The sequence below is a fragment of the Ovis aries genome, chromosome 5, assembly GCF_016772045.2.
Source record: "Ovis aries strain OAR_USU_Benz2616 breed Rambouillet chromosome 5, ARS-UI_Ramb_v3.0, whole genome shotgun sequence".
Classification (NCBI taxonomy): domain Eukaryota; kingdom Metazoa; phylum Chordata; class Mammalia; order Artiodactyla; family Bovidae; genus Ovis; species Ovis aries.
The window spans coordinates 12484945-12503066 of NC_056058.1; the positions used below are offsets into that span (position 1 = coordinate 12484945).

Here is an 18122-nt window from a genome sequence, read left to right on the forward strand (position 1 = left end):
GTGGAGGGGGGGAGTGGGTCCGAATGTGCTGTCCCTGGTGCTGATCCAACACACACCCACGCACCCACCCTGTCCCAACGCCCAGACCACGGTCGTGGCCATCGAAGCCCTCACCCGCTTTCGCGAGGCTGTCCCCTTCGATGGTGTCCAGGATCTCCACATCCAGATCAAAAGTTCCAAGAAAGCCTTGCATGTGGAATGGGACATTGATGAAAAGAATGCCTACCAGCTACGGTCTGCAAAGGTATGGAGCTCAGGGGCAGACAGGAAGTCCACACGGAAGTGGTACTGGAGATGAGGCCAAGAGTCATGTCCCTGACAGTCTCCCTCACCAACAGTATCTAGCCACCATGGGCTATACTGTCAATGTATTGGTTCATTTATTCTTCCTGAGCACCTACTGTGTGCCAAACATTCTCCTGGGGTACATTATGAAGCATCTGTGGTCCCTGCTCTCAAGGAACTGACAGTCGAGAAAGAAACTAAGACAATAAATTTAATTCTATATTCTGTTTTAAGCTTTCTGAACACAGGGAAAGGAAATGAGTATATAAAGGAAAAAATAACCTGGGTATGGTGGAAAAGGTAATCTCCATGACCTTACCTCATGGAGGGGGTGATACTTACCTTCAATCACTCAGTTATCTTTACTGGGCACTTACTGTGTGCCCCGCACTGTTCTAGGTTCTGGGAATATGGCCATAAATGAGACAGGAAAAAAAAATCCTTGTCCCTGTAGAATTTTATATTTTAGTGAGAACAGACAATAAAGAGATGTGAATAAGTAAGATGTGTAATGTGTTAAGTGATGACAAGTGCTACGGGAAAGAATGAAACAGGGAGAGAGGTAGGAACATCAAGCAGTTGTCATTTTAAGTAGGTTGGGCAGGGAAGGTCTCACCAAGAAGGTTACATTTGAGCAAAGATCTTAAGGAAAGGGAGGTGTGATCCTTCTGGAGATCTAGGCAGAAGAAACAGCAAGTGCAAAGGCCCTGAGGCCAATACAGTGGGATTTAAGCAGGGGTGGTGTGATCAGATGTGAATGCGTAAGATTTTGCTCAAGCAGATGAGGGAAAAATGTACGAAGGGAACAAGAATAGGTGCAGAGAAGCCAAAGAAAGGAGTCTTGGGGGGGGGGGGGCTTCACACATTTGGAACTTCAGAGACACTGCAAAGCTGACGGTGCAGACAGATCTACATCAGGACTGAGCCAGCAGCTGTAGTTGATCTGTGACAGTGTAGACACCACAAATGCTCAGTCAAGAAGGAAAAGTCAAGCCATCTTCATGGAGAGGGACAGGAGAGTCACTAGACCCCAAGTTAGGGAAATAACTGAGTTCCCAGTGCCCATGGACGCTTCCCTCTTCATCCTCACTGCGTGTGGGCCATGTTTTGCTGCTTCCTCTGCCCTCAGATCCTCCTGCCCCTTCGTTTCAGTTCTCTGCTGAGGAAGAGCTAGAGATCAGAGCCAGCGGCACTGGAAGAGGCACCATCTCGGTAGGTCTTGCGTTCCTTAGCGAGAGCCCAGGGCTCTCCTGTTGATGCGAAGAGAGGCAAATATAGACTCCAAAACAAGGTTGATATCACCAATAAGCTTAGCTATCATTTAGAGCACAAATATGGGAATCAAGCTAAGGACACCTCAAAAAAACCCTGAGAAGTAGGTAAAAATATGGGCTCCATTTGACAGTTGGAGAAATGAGGTTTTCACTTGCAGTAAGTCAAGAGCTGGGGTAAAAGCCAGAGATACTTGGGATTTTGGTTTGGTTTGTTTTGTTTAGGCCACATCATGCAGCATGTATGATCTTAGTTCCCCCATCAGGGATGGAACCCACATCCCTGCAGTGGAAGCACAGAGTCCTAACCACTGGACCCCCAGGGCGGTCTCAAGGTCAAAGAGTTTTGGGTATTGAGTCCTTCCTATGTTGAGTCCCTGAAAAGATGTTTCTTTCCTTGCCCCCCACAAAGGAAGATTCTCCCTCCAGGGTGCCTCCCAAGGCCCAGAGAACAACTCCATCCTTCCCCCAATATCTGGGGGCTCCATTACATCATCTGGCCCTATGCCCTGTGATCCAGGAGGACAGCCCTCTTGGTCCCTGAATTCAAGGTAGCCTGCTATCATGTGTCAGGTGACTGAGTCACAGTTGAATCCCTGCCTTTGCTGTGTGACCTCAGGCAAATCACACTCTGCCTTCAGCTTCAGTCCATTTTAAAATAAATAAAACAAAAAAATTCAGTTCCTCAGTGGAACTGGCCACATTTCAAGTGCTTGGTTAGCCACACGCGCAGACTTCCCTGGAAATCCAGTGGTTAAGACTCTGGGCTTCCACTGCAAAGGCCATGGGTTCAATCCCTGGTCAGGGACTAAGATTCTGTATAGCACAACGAAAAATAGCCACATGCGTCCAGTGGCTGCCACATGGAAAGCACAGATAGAGGCCGCTTTGCCATCAGTGCAGGAAATTCTACTGCACAGAGGGGGCATAGACTCCATAGGCTGTTCTGGCCACTGAGCCCACTGGATTGAGGAGGAAAGACCTCACTGTGAATTCCCTACGGAGCAGAGAGCTGGGCAGGCAAGAATTGAAGCAAGGAAAGGAGTAGGTGTGAATGAGCTCTGGCCTCTCCCCTGCCCGACAGATCCTGACCGTGTACCACAGGTCCCCAGAGTTCCTGGAGGACACGTGCAAGCAGTACCACCTGAATGTGACTCTAAACGAGGCCCAGGAAGGTGAGCCTGGACCCAGAGATGCTCTTCTTCTCTTTTTGAATATAATTGTGCCTATTTATTTATTTTTGGCTGTGCTGGGTCTTCATTGCTGTGCCACGGGCTTGCTCTATTTGCAGCAAGCAGGTTGCCGTGCCCGGGCTTCTCGCTGCAGGGGCTTCCCTTGTTGCAGAGCGCAGGTTCTAGAGCTCAGACTTCAGCAGCTGCAGCTCATGGGTTTAGTTGCTCTGCAACATGTGGAAGCTTCCCAGACCAGCGATCGAACTCGCGTCCCCTGCATTGGCAGGCAAAGTCTTATCCACTGTCATCACCAGGGAAGTCCCTCTCTCTTCTTGTTTCTTATTTTGTTTTAGCTGCCATTCAGTAATCACATCTATTGCTTTATTCAGCCATTCAGCAAAGAATCTGTGAGCATTTACCATGTGCTTCACTCTGTTTCTTGGCCCTGAGAACACAGGCATGAACCAGAAAAACAGCCCTTCTTCTCTGGGAAATCACACTCTAGCAGAGGGACACAAACAGTACGACAAAACCAGTGTGGCATACTTTCACTGTTGTCCATTTATAACATGAGTGAATCTGCATTGCAAAATGTAATGCGTAGCAGAGTAGCAGGTGATGACTAAGTGTCACATAAAGTAGGAAGAGGTGCCACAGACTGGAAGGAGGTCCAGGGGAAGCTCTCCCCAGCCTGCTGTCAACTGAGATACGGAAGAAGTGAGAGAGTGGGCCATGGAGGATCTGAGGGAAGAGCACTCCAGGCAGGCAAAACAGCGGGTGCTAAGGCCCTGAGGCAAGAATGAGGTCACCTGGCTTGAGTAAACAGCAGGGAGGCCAGTGCGGCTACAGAGGAGCAAAGGTGAAGGTTGTTCAGTTGTATCCAGCTCTTTGTGACTCCGTGGACTGAAGCCTGCCAGGCTCCTCTGTCCATGGGGTTCTCCAGGCAAGAACACTGGAGTGGGTAGCCATTCCCTTCTCCAGGGGATCTTCCTGACCTAGGGATCAACCCCAGCTCTCTTGCATCACAGGCAGATTCTTAACTGTCTGCACCACCAGAGAAGCCCCCAGAGAAGGAAGGGGTAGTTTTAGGAGGAAGAGTCGGAGAGATGATGAGGCAGGGACGTGCGGACCTTGGTGAGGACTTTGGGTTTGGCTTGGAGGGAAGTAGGAGCCAGAGAGGGTTCTGAGCAGAGGAGGGACATGGTCTAGAACAAGCTTGCACAGGCTCCTTCTGGGCGGAACAGACTATAGAGGGCATAGGCGGGAGCTGGGACAACAAGGAGGCGGCAACTGCACTGTTCCTGCAGGAGATGATGGACTGGACCAGGGAAGGGATGTTGGAGATGATCAGAAGTGGACTTGCCTGGTGGTCCAGTGGTTAAGACTCTGCACTTTCAATGCAGGGCGTGTGGGTTCAATCCCTGGTCAGGAAACTAAGATCCCGCATGTCATATGGTGTGGCCAAAAAATAAAATCTTTAGAAGAGGAAGAAATCGATTCTAGAATTTCCAGTCCTGCGTACCAAGAAGGAAGAGCCAAGGCGCTGCCACTGGGAGCTCACTGTCAGAGTAGTGGGGGAAAACAAGCCTCACCAGTCCCAAGACTGTTGGGGCCTAACAGTGACCAAGAGGGGACTTCCCTGGCGGCCCAGTGGTTAAGACTCCAAATGCACAGAGCACTCGTTCAGTCCCTGGTCAGGGGACTAAGATCCCACACACTGTGCCGTCAACAAATAAATAAATGAAAATAAAAGTGACCAGGACTTTGGTTGGGGTCATATTTCTTAATAGTAGTAGTAATATGATAGCAATAATAACTGACCATTAGAAAGCCCTGATCCAGCACTATATTAAATGCTTCACTTGTATTTACTCACTTAAAAGTAACCAGCTTGGTTGGGAATATCATGATCTCCTTTTCCAGATTAAGAAACCAAAGCACAGAGAGGTTAAACAACTTGCTCAAAGTCACACAGCAGAGCCAGGATTTGAGCCCAGGAAGCCAGCTCCAGAGACTGTGTTACCAGCCTCTAAATTCCCACTTTCTTTCTGCAGAGAATAAAAAGGGGGAAGCAACCTTTCGGCTCCGGATGGAGACAAGGTCAGGGCACAGGATCTTCGCCTAGGCAGGAGGAAGGATGCACCTCCTGGAGTCCAGAGTCCTTAGCAGCTCTCCCTGCATACTGAGTGGAGGCTGGGAACCAGCCAAACCCGCCTCTCCATGCCTGCTCCATCATCGCTACCTCTCATCCTGCCCTCCCCTACTTGTCTACTATCCCACTGCCCCAATCCTGTCCTTCATCCTGCCATGTCCCAGAATGGCAGGCTCCTGAATGGTGGACAGGCACCATGACCCAGATGCCCAGAGCCTGCTCCAAGCGTGGTGGCTCTCCCCTGGCTTCATCTTCTCCAGACATTCCAGCTCCCATTCCAGTCTGGCTCTGTCTCCCAAATACCCCTGCCCAGGTCTAGATAACAAAACATGTACTGAGTGCCTCCTGGGTGTCAGGCTCTGTTCTAGGAGCTACGGAGACAGTTGTGAGCAAGACAGCTCCTCCCTGCCTGCAGAAGCCCACAGCCTCTCAGGAGAGACAAACAATAACTGAATAGTCACCCAGAATCAATGCAAAATGACCATTGTGATTAAATGTGGTGAAGGAGAGGTCCACAGAGCTGCGGGATGGCAAATTAGAGAATTATCAGTTGTGAGGGCTGAGGAAGGCTTCTGGGCGGGGGTGGGGGGCATGGTTGGTGAAGGGATGCATCAGGTGAGATTGCAAAGATGAAAGGATTTTTCAGGGCAAAGAGGGAGGAAGGAGAATTCTAGGCTGAGAGAGCAGCATGTGCCAAGGTCCAGTGGCAGGAGAGAGACCAACACTTCAGAGCAGTCAATTGGAGGCTGGAGTGGGAGGAAGTGAACTGGAAGGATGAGACCAGGGGTTTTGTAAAACAAGGAGGGTAAACCAGGAGGCGATGTATCAGATTTCTTTCTGTTTGCTAAAGCTGTATGCTGTCTGGGGGCAGAAGAGTGACAGGGAGTCACAGGAGGAGGTCACTGCCTTTGTCCAGGCGAGAGGTGACAGCAGTGGGAGTGTGGGGGAGGGGCAAGAGGACAGTGGGAAGAGACTCGCGCTGTGAAATCCCCAGGTTCCGGGGTCGTCGAGATGCCACAATGACCATCATGGAGGTCTCCCTGCTCACTGGCTTCTACCCCAACCAGGATGACCTCAAACAGGTAAAGAGCAGGGCGGGGATGTCCTGGAAACCTCCTACACCTCCCGAGTGGGTGCAGAGCACCTGTCTGTGGGTCAAGGCCCCAGGTTAATGCCCCCACGGTCCGTGCCCCAAGGTCAGTGGCCATGGTCAACTTTAGCTTAACCTCTGCCCTGATTGTGCCTCAGTTTCCCCAACACTGGAGCTGATTGGACAAAGGTTGGGAACTCTAAGAGTGGAGCTCTCAGGGCTGGGTGCCTCTGTGGTTCTCTGCTGCCAACTGGCAGGTCTCATCTTCTGCCCCAGCTCACGAATGAGGTGGAGAGGTACGCCTTCCAATACGAGACCAAGATGAACTCCAGCGACAGCACCGTTGTACTCTACCTGGAGAAGGTAAGGCAAGCCAGATGTCCTCTGCCAGGGCTGTGCGGGCCGCAGGGTCGGCCAAGAAACGACGCTCAGCACCCTGGTCAGTGATGCTGGAGAGTCACGCCCTGAGCTCGACCCTTCGGTATCCAAGACTACGTGGTCAGTGGTCATGACCAAGGCGGTGGTCGGTATCCCCATGCTCAGTGGCCCTGCGGGCCTCAGACTGTACGCCCCTCCTCCAGCTCTCCCACAAAGAAGACACGGTGCTCGGCTTCCGGGTCCACAGGATGCTGAAGGCTGAGTTCCTGCAGGCTGCCCAGGTCACAGTCTACGACTACTACGAGCCTTGTGAGCAAGGCCTGGGAACGGAGGGGATCCTCAGAGCGTACAAGGCCTGAGAAGGATGGGCTCAGAAAACAAAACGGAGGGGTGAGGCGGGCGGAGCCAAAAAAGAGAAATGGGGCGTGGCAGACAGGGTCTTCTTTGGCTCCGTGGGAGGGGTGGCCAGAGGGAAAGGACTTACGGGGCGTGGTGCTGAGGGGCGTGTCCTTCCCTGGTGGTTAAAGTGGCGGGGAGGTGGGGCGGTAGGTTGCCTGGAAGGGGGCGTGGCCGAGCTGAGAAGGGACTGGGCGTGGCCTGCTGGGTCAGGGTGGGCGAAAAGCCGGCAGGGTCTTCAAAGAGGAGGGCCTTGTTAAGGGGGTGGCCGCTAGTGGTAAAGAACCCTCCTGCCACTTCAGGAGACGTTAAGAGGCGCGGGTTCAATCCCTGGGTCGGGAAGATTCCCAACCCACTCCAGTATTCTCACCTGGAGAATCCCATGGACAGAGGAGACTGGTGGGCTACAGCCCAAGGGGTCGCAAAAAGTCGGACACGGCTGAAGCGTGAAGAATGTTAAAACGATGGGCAGGGCCGGTGGGTCGGGGCCTTCTGGGGGCGGAGCCAGATCGGCACCCAGCCGTCCAGGAGCAGAGGCCCAAGCCAACCCGACTTACTTGCCCCTCCCGCAGCCCGAAGGTGCACTTCCTTCTACAACCTGCCCACAGAGCACGCTTCCCTGCGGAAAATCTGCGACAAAGACGTGTGCAGATGCGCGGAGGGTGAGGCCATGGAGACGGAGGGCTGGCGTTGCCAGGCTAGGGAGTCAAGAGCTTTTTATCACCTCCTGGGTGCCTTCTGGGTTGAGTTTAGACCGCAAGAGGGAGAGAGAGAGAGAAAGACAAAAAGAGACAGAGGAGGAGAGAGCACACTACAGACCAGAAAGGCCAGACCCGTCCCGCCCCCGGGGTTGACCCTGGGGCCAGATGGGGGTCAGAGTGGAGGAAGGCCCCACTCCCAGCGCAGCCAGAGCACCCTCCCCCTCCCCCAACCTTGCAGAGCAGTGCCCATCCCCAAAGGACAGTAACCACCTGAGTCAGGAGGAGCTCCAGACAGCAGCCTGTGAGGCTGGAGTGGACTTTGGTGAGTGTGGGGCTTGGCAGGGGGGATAGGGGGGGCAGACACCTGCAGACTGAACACCAACACGACATACCCCTGGCCCCCTTCCCCAGTGTACAAGACCAGTCTGGAGTCTGTGGAGACCTCCGACTCCAACCCCTACATCTACTACAACATGAAGCTCCAAGCCATCATCAAGAGTGGTATGTCTAGGGAGGCAGAGGAGATGGTGTGGGGGCCTACACCGGGGGTCCCAACGTGGGGGCAGGCCAGGCCCATGCAAGCGAACACACGCTGGCTCTCATCTCCTCCAGGCACGGACTCTGCCAGACCCCTCACCGTAAAGAAATTCGTCACTCACACCACCTGCCGAGACTCCCTGGGGCTGCAGGAACATGAGACATACCTCATAATGGGCCAGATTTCAGACCTGTGGAGAGTCAAATCTGAGTGCGTGGCTGGGGGGCTCCTGCTACCCTGGGGACTCAGGCCTGGGCCCCTTTCCCTACCCCAGGCCAGTCCTTGGTGTCAAAATTTCTACTGCATCAGTTAACAGGAGTCTCGGGTTTCAGGGCTACCCTGGATGAAGGCGTAGGCTGTGTACTGCACAGCTCCTGGCACCACTGTTCATTAGGGGATGGTGGTTTTCCAACAGAGGGCAGGAAAGAGTCAGAGAAAAGGGAAACTTTTCTAATCCCCAGTAGTATGGGCTGGGGTGGGTCGGGGGACAGCGAGACAGCCCTGTGGAGGACATTATAGGTTGTGGTTCTGGGATTCCATCAAGCAGGTCAGAGGGGCAAATCAGAAAGGTCTCCACACTTCCAAAGCAGCAGGCTCTCCTTACTGTCCTTGCCTCCTCTCGCCCACAGATACATCCATGTCCTGGGCAAGGAGACGTTTCTCATGCACTGGCCAGCGAATGGGACGGTGGGCAAGAAGGAATTGCTGGACCACCTGGCAGGGTTTTCAGACTATATGCACACCCACGGCTGCGAGTCCTGAGACCCTAAGGGTTTCTGCTGCTCACAGGAGAGTGTCTCCAAGCGCGACTGAACCCCTGGGCTTAACCTCAAATAAAAAGCATAGAATATTGTACCCAAACTCCAGACATGTGTTCCTGACCCGGAGAATTAAGCAGGGACCCTGCAGAACCCGCTCTGACATGAACCTGCCTCCTCTTTCTCACTCCTGCTCCATTCCAGTCACACTGGCCTTCTTTGTGACTTTGCAACACCCAAGCTGATTCCCACCACAGGGCCTTTGCACAGGGCCCTGTCCCCTCTGTCAGGGGCACCCTTCCTCCAGATTTCTTTATGGGTTGAACACTTACCTTATTTGCAGTCTGGGGGAGGAAGTTGTTTGCTTTGGTTGTTTCATTTAATTAGTTAATTTATGGCTGTGCTGGCTCTTCATTGCTTCATGCAGGCTGTCTCTAGCTGCAGACAGCAGGGGCTACTCATTGCTGTGGCTTCTGTTGTTGCAGAGCACGGGCTCGTGGGCTTCAATAGTTGCGGTGCATGGGTTTAGTTGCTCCACGGCATCTGGGATCTTCCTGGACCTGGGGTTGAACCTGTGTCCCCTGCATTGACAGGCAGATTCTTAACCACTGGACCACCAGGAAAATCTCTAGACTCTGTTTTAATGTCACGTCCTCAAAGATATGTGCTTTAATAACATATCTAAAATAGTCCCCCTCCCTTGAGACTTACTTCCCTGGTAGTCCAGTGGTTAAGAATCTGTCTCCCAATTCAGGAGATGTGAGTTTAATCCCTGGTCAGGGAACTAAGAACCCACACGAGAGAGAGTGAGAGTGTTAGTCGCTAAGCCATGTCTGACTCTTTGTGACCCCATGGACTGTAGCCTGTCAGGCTCCGTTGTCCGTGAAATTCTCCAGGCAAGGATACCGGAGTGGGTTGCCATTTCCTCCTCCAGGGGATCTTCCTGACCCAGGGATTAAACTTAGGTCTCCTGCATTGCAGGCAGCTTTCTTACCATCTTGGCCGCCAGTGATCCCACATGCTGCAGAGCAACTAAGGCCACAAGCCACAAGAGACCCCTTGTGCCATAACTAAGACCCGATGCAGCCAAAAATAAATAAACAAATATATTTTAATAAACAAGTAAAATAGGCCTCCTCCCATCACTCTCAATAACATTTAAAATACATAGTATGTGACATTGATTGATTTGATTGTTAGCTAATCAGGTATTTCTCCTGCCCCACAGTATCAGCTCCTTGACACCACATGTCTGTCTGGTTCATCGTGGAATTCCCAGCTCCAGTAGCAGGGGCTGGTACACAGAAGGTGCTCAGGAAATGACTGTTGAATGAATGAGTGAATTTAGCATACACTCTGCACTTGGTCTTGATGGAAGCTTTGACCAGGAATTCTAGGAAACTGGAGAATTGAGAAAGGGGACAGGGCAGGATGACTGAGTTTCATCCGTGTGGCCTGGAATGGGAGTAGGGGACTGGTAAGCCAAGGCAGTAGCCCATGGGGGCCAAGGGACCCCCCGCCTCAAGGAGTTCTGGAGGCATTGCAAGTCATCCAGGATGGCTTGAACTCAGAGTGTCAAGGAGGGGCTGCAAGTGAGGGAGAAAAAGAAAGATGGAGTTTTGAACACCAGGCTAAAGGGCTTGGTCGTTATGAAGGGAAGTGGGGAGCCACGGAAGGTGTTTGAGCAGGAAGAGGAATTGACCAGCTCTGAGGTGGAATGGCCCAGTTGACTGACGGGAAGAAACTGAGTTGATGGCAAGCAAGCAGAAGAGGAGGCTGGGGTTGTGGGCCCACTGGATGGCATGGCAGCAGCTACCTGAATGCTGTCTAGCTGCACCCCGTCTCCATGGCTGTGTGTGACCTTAACAGTTATTCACCTCTTTGTGCCTTGGTTTCCTCATCTCTAACCTGATTCCCATCAGAGAGTTACTGTGAGTGTCCAGCATTCTAAGTATTCAATAAACCTTCATCGGCCTTATTATCAGTGAGCCAGATAAGAGGCCTTGGGGAGGGAGTAAAATGGCTGGAATTCACACAGTCAAAGAAAATCAGATCACAGCAACCCCTGCCCAACCCCGCCTACCCAGGTGAGACTTCCCTGGTGGTCCAGTGGCTAAGACTTCACGCTCCCAATTCGGAGGACCCAGGTTTGATCCCTGGTCAGGGAATTAGATACTGAATGCTGTAACTAAAAACTAGCACAGCCAAATAAATACTTTTTTTTTAATTTAATGGGACTTATCCTGGGACCAGGGCAATGAGGAGTTACCCCACCCCTTCTTGTATTCTTCTTCTTCCTCCTCTTGTTATTTTTAATCATACATGAGGACCTTCTAGCAAAAAAGATTCCCCAAAAGGCAGACATAAAGGGAAAAAATGTGAGGGCCCCTGTTCCCTCCCCAAAGGAACCAGAACTGTCCACAGTTTGCTTGCATACCCTGACTTCTATTTCCTGCTGTTTGTGGACACTCTGATGACCACAGGCAAAACTATAATTTAAGGTTTTATTTTCCTATGTATATAAAGACCTCCTCTTTCTAAATCAAACATTTCTTAATGTTTAACTGTTATTTCTTGTTAAGAACAAACACAATTCTTGCAATCAGAAAAAAAAAAAAAAAAGGCAGTCTTTTTTTTTTCAAGGGGGCTTTCCACAGATTTGAAATTTCAAACTGTGACATAGAAAGAGACGAAGTCATCTGGCCACCCGAGCTCCCAGAGTTGAGTTACCTCACGCACTTTCCTGAAACTCTTCCTGTGAGATTTCCGGAATGTGGGATCAATGATTAACTGTGAATGCTTCTGCTGCCAGGAGCAGACACAAGGCTACCAGGCCCAGGGCTGGAGCACAGAACTGTTTTCCCACAGTGGACACCTTTAGGAAAAACGATAGAAACCAAGGTGCTTGCATGCTCAGTTGCTCGGTTCTGTCCGACTCTGCGACCCCATGGACTGTAGCCTGCCAGGCTCCTCTGTCCACGGGATTCTCCGGGCAAGAATACTGGAGTGGGTTGCCATTTCCTCCTCCAGGAGATCTTCCTGAACCAGGGATCAAACCTGTGCCTCCTGCATGGGCAGGTGCATTCTTTACCGCTGAACCACCCGGGAAGCCCATAAATCAAGGTAGTGTGATCATAAAAATGGCTACACGGTCCTTGAAGGATTACTATGCTTTGTATCCTCTAAATCAACACAGTCCCATAAGAATATAATGAAAGTCACATGTAATTTTTTGTAAAAATTTAAAAATTTTTTGGCTGCACTGGGTCTTCATTGCCATTCACAGGCTTTCTCTAGTTGTGGCGAGAGGGGGGCTACTCTTTGTTGCGTTGCACAGGCTTCTCATTGAGGTGGCTTCTCTTATCGTGGAGTATGGGCTCTAGGCTGCAGGCTTCAGTAGTTGTGGCACATAGGCTTAGTTGCCCCTCCGCATGTGGGCTCTTCCCTGAGCAGGAATCGAATCTGTGTCCCCTGCACTGGCAGGCGGATTCTTAACCAGTGGATCACCAGAGGAGCCCCCATACTTATAATTTTAAATATTCTAGTCATTGCATTAAAAAGACAAAACAAAACTATGAAATTAATTATAACAATTTTATTTAGCCCAATATATCTAAAATATCATCGTTTCAAAATGTAATCAGTACAAAAAGTTTAAAATGTGTTATTTCACATAAATCTTCAAAACCCAACGTGCAATTTGACACTGATAACACGTCTGAATAAGGAGCTACCATATTTCAAGGGCTCAAATGCTACATGTGACCAGTGGCTATCCTATCAGACAGCCCAGTTCTTAATGGTTTATCTATATTAACTCACAGAATCTTTACAGGAACTCTATTCCCATTTCATAGATGTGGAAATTTAGGCTCCGAAATTTAACAGAAGAAACTGCTCAGAGAGCTAGCAATAGGCTCAAACCCAGACTGTCTGCTTCCAAGGTGCACCCCCTTGGCTTCTATACTCATCCTTAATTCCATCTGGAAGGAGCGATGCGCGCAGCTGTCCTGGGTCCAAGTCCTGACTGTGCCACTTACAAGCCAGATCACTGCATGATTTGCTTAATCCCTCTGAAATTTCATATTCTTCATCTGAAAAAGGGGCAGTAGTGCCTAAGCCAGAAGGTTGAGGGATCACTTGCTAGTCTAAAGACTGGAGGACACTCCACAGAGAGCTCGGCACCCTGCTGACCCCGGGTACATTCGGGCTCTTTCTACCACTTCGATTTCTCCATTCACTGAATTCATTTGGGCCACCCAGCTTTGCACATAACACATTCTTGAAAACCTATCTGAAGCCGATCTTGCGCAAGTCGAACAATAGATTGCTGTGCTGTCAAGGGCACTGCGTTTACAAAGGGCTACACAAATTATGCAGTTCCAAATTACTTCTCACCTCTTAGGTGTCATTGTCAAAGACAGATTCCCAGGGTCTCGTACATGTTATTTTAAAAAGTAATTGGATTTGTCTTATTGTGTATTTTCTCGATTCTCATTACAAAAGTGATGGATGCTTATTGCAAACAAAAAAATTTTTGATATTTTGAGAATTATGTCATATTGAGAGTAAAGGTAGTGTGGGGATCCACATGCAGAAATGCACACGGATGGGGTGTGTGTGCCAAGGGAGTGTCAGCGAGGCCTCACCTGTCAAAGCATCAGAACACAGAGGTTGAAAGAGACAATTAAAATAACACACAGTATTCTGAAATTTAACACATACATATACACAAACATATAATGAACTATGTGGATGAAACTTTTTTCTGAGCCACAAATAATAAAAAACAAATACTGATCAATCATGCTAGAGAAAAAATAAATTATCTTTGTAGTCAATCTGAAGAAAATATTACAAATCATTGTCACATGAAGAGTCGGTTAAAGAGTTTGTTGTTGTTTAGCCACTAAGTCATGACTGATTCTTTGTGACCCCATGGACTATAGCCTGCCAGGCTCCTCTGTCCATGAGATTTCCCAGGTAAGAATAGTGGAGTGGGTAGCCATTTCCTTCTCCAGGGGATCTTCCTGGCCCAGGGATCAAACCTGAGTTCCCTGAATTGCAGGCAGATTCTTTACCACTAAACCACCTGGGAAGTGAAGTGAAGTGAAGTGAAGTGAAGTCGCTCAGTTGTGTCCAACTCATTGCGACCCCATGGACTGTAGCCTACCAGGCTCCTCCCTCCATGGGATTCTCCAGGCAAGAGTACTGGAGTGGGTTGCCATTTCCTTCTCCAGGGGATCTTCCCGACCCAGGGATCGAACCCGGGTCTCCAGCATTCCAGGCAGATGCTTTAACCTCTGAGCCACCAGGGAAGCCCACACCACCTGGGAAACCCTGGTTAAAGAGGATATACCCATAAAAAGTAGGGGGATGTTTGGAGAGGCATGCTTGACAGTTAATTAATAAAAACACTTTGTTATTTTAAAAAAATAGCACATCATGCTTTAGTAGGTATTGCAGAGTTGCTCTCTCCAATGATTCTACCAAAGGACACTCTTTCCAACCAACAATATGGAGATTTCCCATACCCCAACATCCCCAGTTCTAGGCATCCCCAAATTTCTTCATCTGGTTAAACTGAGGGAGGGACTTAACCAGCAGTTAAGACTCTGTGTTTCCACTGCAGGGGGCACAGGTTCAACCCCTGGTCAGGGAACTAAGATGCTGCATGCTGCTCACTGTGGTCTAATTAATGAAGCTGAGGGAGAAATTGACTAGGTTTTGAAAAGCACACACATCCTCCAATCATGTCCATTTCCTCCACAACTAAACATACTTTTCACCCAGCATACGCCCCTGAAGGTCCAACTGAAGGTCAAGATTTGGGTGTGATCTTCCCCTCCGTTCACTCTCCACCCTGCTCACTAAACCCCAGCTGACGTCTCCTATAGATTCCTGCAATATACCCAGCCCCCTCCCACCTCAGGACCTTTGCACATGCTTCTCTCTCTACCTGCACCTCGTCACCTTGTTGTTGTTATTCAGTTGCTCAGTCGTGTCTGACTCCTTGTGACCCCATGGGCTGCAGCACCCCAGGCCTCCCTGTCCTTCACCATCTCCCACAGTTTGCTCAAACTAATGTCCATTGACTCGGTGATGCCATCCAACCATCCCCTGTTGCCCCCTTCTCCCCCTGCCTTCAATCTTTCCCAACATCAGGGTCTTTTCCAGTGAATTGGCTTTTCACATCAGGTGGCCAAAGTATTGAAGCTTCAGCTTCAGCATCAGTCCTTCCAGTGAGTATTCAGGGTTGATTTCCTTTAGGGTTGACTGATTTGGTCTCCTTTCTGCCCAAGGGACTCTCAAGAGTCTTCTCCAGCACCACAGTTCAAAAGCATCAATTCTTCAGCACTCAGCTTTCTTTATTGTCCAACTCTCACATCCATACATGACCACTGGAAAAGGCATAGCTTTGACTGGACAGACCTTTGTCAGCAAAGTGATATCTCTGCTTTTTAATATACTGTCTAGCTTTCTCACAGCTTTTCTTCCAAAGAGTGAATTTTAATTTCATGGCTGCAGTCACCATCTTCAGTGATTTTGGAGCCCAAGAAGTAAGGTTTGCCACTGTTTCCATGTTTTCCCTAGGTAGTTCCTATTCCCTATTTATCCTTTGGAGAGAACCCTCCACCCCTAGGAGGTTCTTGTTTTCCCTTTTGTAATAATATTACCCCCTTTATATGATTTCTATCTGGATCAAATGAGATACACAGTTCAAAACCCTTGACACAGTGTTTCAGAAAGTGTCAAGACTTCATTTCAGTGGGGCTTCCCTGGCCTCCAGCGGTTAGGACTCATAGCTTTCACTGTCATGGCCCCAGGTTCCATCCCTGTAAAGGAACTAAGATCCCGCAAGCCACAAATGCGGCAAAAAAATAAAAACTTCAGTTCGAGAGACATCTCATCCATGAGGCCCTCCCTGACCACCCTACACACATCTGGTTCCCAAGTGTTATCCTTTCTTATGGATCTCTCAATTTCTCTTTTTGGTACATACCATAAATATAAATAATTCCTTCTGCTATCATCTGCTTCTTGTTTCTCTTTCAGATTAAGACCATGACTCCAGAAGGATAGAAATGGTGCCCAGCACCATACCTGCCAGACAGGAGGTGTTTGATCCATGTCTGTCCAATAAATGAACGGATAGGTCAAATGGGTTCCGTCTTTGACTCAATTACTAAAATGTCAGAGGTTACACTTCTTATCACTGTTATCACCCCATCCATCCCCCCCCTCTTCACACCTTTCCCTAAAGGCAAAGAATAAAATGCATTCGTGTCCACATCATGGGACAAGAAAGCTATCTATATGTGTCCAGACAGACCAAGATGGTTACAGAGCTCAAACTAAACTTTGATGTAGGCAGCGCCTCCATGTGATCGCTGGGAATCTTTGTTTTTCTGTTCATCGTGTTTAGTCGCTAAGTCATGTCAGAGACTTTTGCGACCCTACGGACAGTTGCCCGCCAGGCTGCTCTGCCCATGGGATTTCCCAGGCACGAATACTGGAGTGGGGTGCCATTCGCTTCTCCAGGGCATCTTCCCAGCTCGGGGACCAAACTGTGTCTTCTGCACTGGCAGGCGGAAATTGCCAAGCCACCAGGGAAGCCCTCTGTTCACCTATAAATGCCCAAATTCAATACTCACAGGCTGTATCTCTGTCCCTCCAGAGTGACTCTCACCCTCTCCTCCTGCTCTGTGCCCTGACAGGCTGACTGCCTGACCGGCTCCCTTTCCTTCCTTGCCTTCTGGCGCTGGAAGCGAGAGACTCCAGTAGGAGATGGGGAGGGAGGAGGGGAGAGAGGGCAGGGTCTTTATCCTCCTCTTCCTAAACACAGGCTGGATCTGGCAACTCAATTTTACCACACAGGATGTGGCGGCTGAAGGGATGCTCTGGGACTTTCAAGGCTAGGTCACGAAACGATACAACTTCCACCTGGCTTTCCTTCTCTTGTGTTGCCTGCCCTGGCGCGGCCAGCTGCCAGGTTGGGCATATCAAACTCAAGTCAACCTAGGTAGTGCGGAACTGAGGCATCCCGCCAACAACCAGCACTCACCTGCCAGTCACGTGTGAGTGAGCCTCCTTGGAAACAAGAGCCTTCAGCCCCAGTCAAACCTTCAAAGGAACGCAGCCCCAGTCAACATGTCGACTACAATCTTATGGAGACCCTGAGCCAGAAAGCCTACTAAAGCCGTCCTTGGGTTCCTGACCCACAAAAATTGTGTGAGCTAATAAGTGTTTCTTGTTTTAAGTCGCTACGTGTGTGCGTACTGTCACTTCAGTCATGTCCATCTCTGTCACCCCATGTCAGCCCATGTCACCCCACATCACCCCATGTCAGTCCATGAGGATTCTCCAGGCAGGAATACTGGAGTGGGTTGCCATGCCCTCTTCCAGGGGATCTTCGTAACCCAGGGATCGAACCCACATCTCCTGCACTGGCAGGCAGGTTCTTTACCACTAGCGCCACCTGGGAAGCCCTTAAGCCATTACATTTGGGGAGATAATTTGTTACACAGCAACAGAGAACTACAACACCTGGTAAGAAGAGTCCCCAGTTACCATTCTTCCTGGAACCCTCTTCCTCTGCATCCTTCAGGTTTCCACTCAGATGTTACTTCTCACAGCCTTCCCTAAACCCTCTTTACCCATCCCCCTGTCGTAGTTTATTTTTCATCCTGGCACATATTATCTCCTGAAAGTTGTAAGAGTGTTAGTCACTCAGTTGTGTCTGACTACAACTCCACGGAGTGTAGCCCACCAGGCTCCTCTGTCCATGGGATTCTCCAGGCCAGAATACTGGAGTGGTAGCCATTCCCTTCTCCAGGGGATCTTCCTGACCCAGGGATCGAACCCAGGGATCGAACCCAGGTCTCCCGCATTGCGGGCAGATTCTTTACTGTCTGAGCCACCAGGGAAACTGCCTACCCATCACATATTTGTTTCTTCTATCTCCCCCACTAGAATGCTAGCTCTGTAGGGCAGGGATCTTTGTTTTCTGTGATGCTGTGTCCATGGTGCATGGAACAGTGCCTGGCACAGAGCAAGCTCTCACTATGGTGATCATTAGGATGAGAAGCTAACAGACATGAATTGTGTTGGGGCTTGATCAGATTCCCACCTGTTCCCTGCCTGTTCTGTGCTCACCGTGACCAGGGATGGGACATAGCTGTGACCTCCCCCTCCACTGGGTAAGTAGTAGTTGGGAACTATAAGGAGAGAGCCCCTCCATGCCTCCCCGCTTCTCTGGGATAAAATCCTAGGTCCTCTCAGCAGTCTTCAACCTTTTCTGCACCAGAAACCATTTTCCTGGAAGACAGTTTTTCCACAGACGGCGTGGGGGGTGGGGGGATGGTTTCGGGATGATTCGAG

General features: G+C 49.9%; 1 protein-coding gene across 5 annotated transcripts in view; it reads left to right on the plus strand.

The window, feature by feature from the left end:
* LOC101115706 (complement C3) overlaps nt 1-8844 on the plus strand; it is a 29621-nt gene extending 20777 nt beyond the window's left edge. For 2 of the 5 annotated variants that reach the window (XM_042249908.2, XM_060415458.1), the window contains 12 exons: nt 86-244; nt 1438-1497; nt 2641-2731; nt 4783-4828; nt 5875-5962; nt 6247-6333; nt 6552-6657; nt 7317-7406; nt 7684-7767; nt 7857-7946; nt 8058-8193; nt 8613-8844. In XM_042249908.2, the coding sequence (XP_042105842.1) occupies nt 86-244; nt 1438-1497; nt 2641-2731; nt 4783-4828; nt 5875-5962; nt 6247-6333; nt 6552-6657; nt 7317-7406; nt 7684-7767; nt 7857-7946; nt 8058-8193; nt 8613-8745 (1170 nt within the window). In that variant the 3' untranslated portion in view covers nt 8746-8844. Of the gene's footprint in view, nt 1-85; nt 245-1437; nt 1498-2640; nt 2732-4782; nt 5398-5874; nt 5963-6246; nt 6334-6551; nt 6658-7316; nt 7768-7856; nt 7947-8057; nt 8194-8612 lie in introns of those variants that run through there. The other 3 variants (XM_060415459.1, XR_006059849.2, XM_060415460.1) reach the window with 3 other exon arrangements.
* Nucleotides 8845-18122: the final 9278 nt, after the last annotated feature.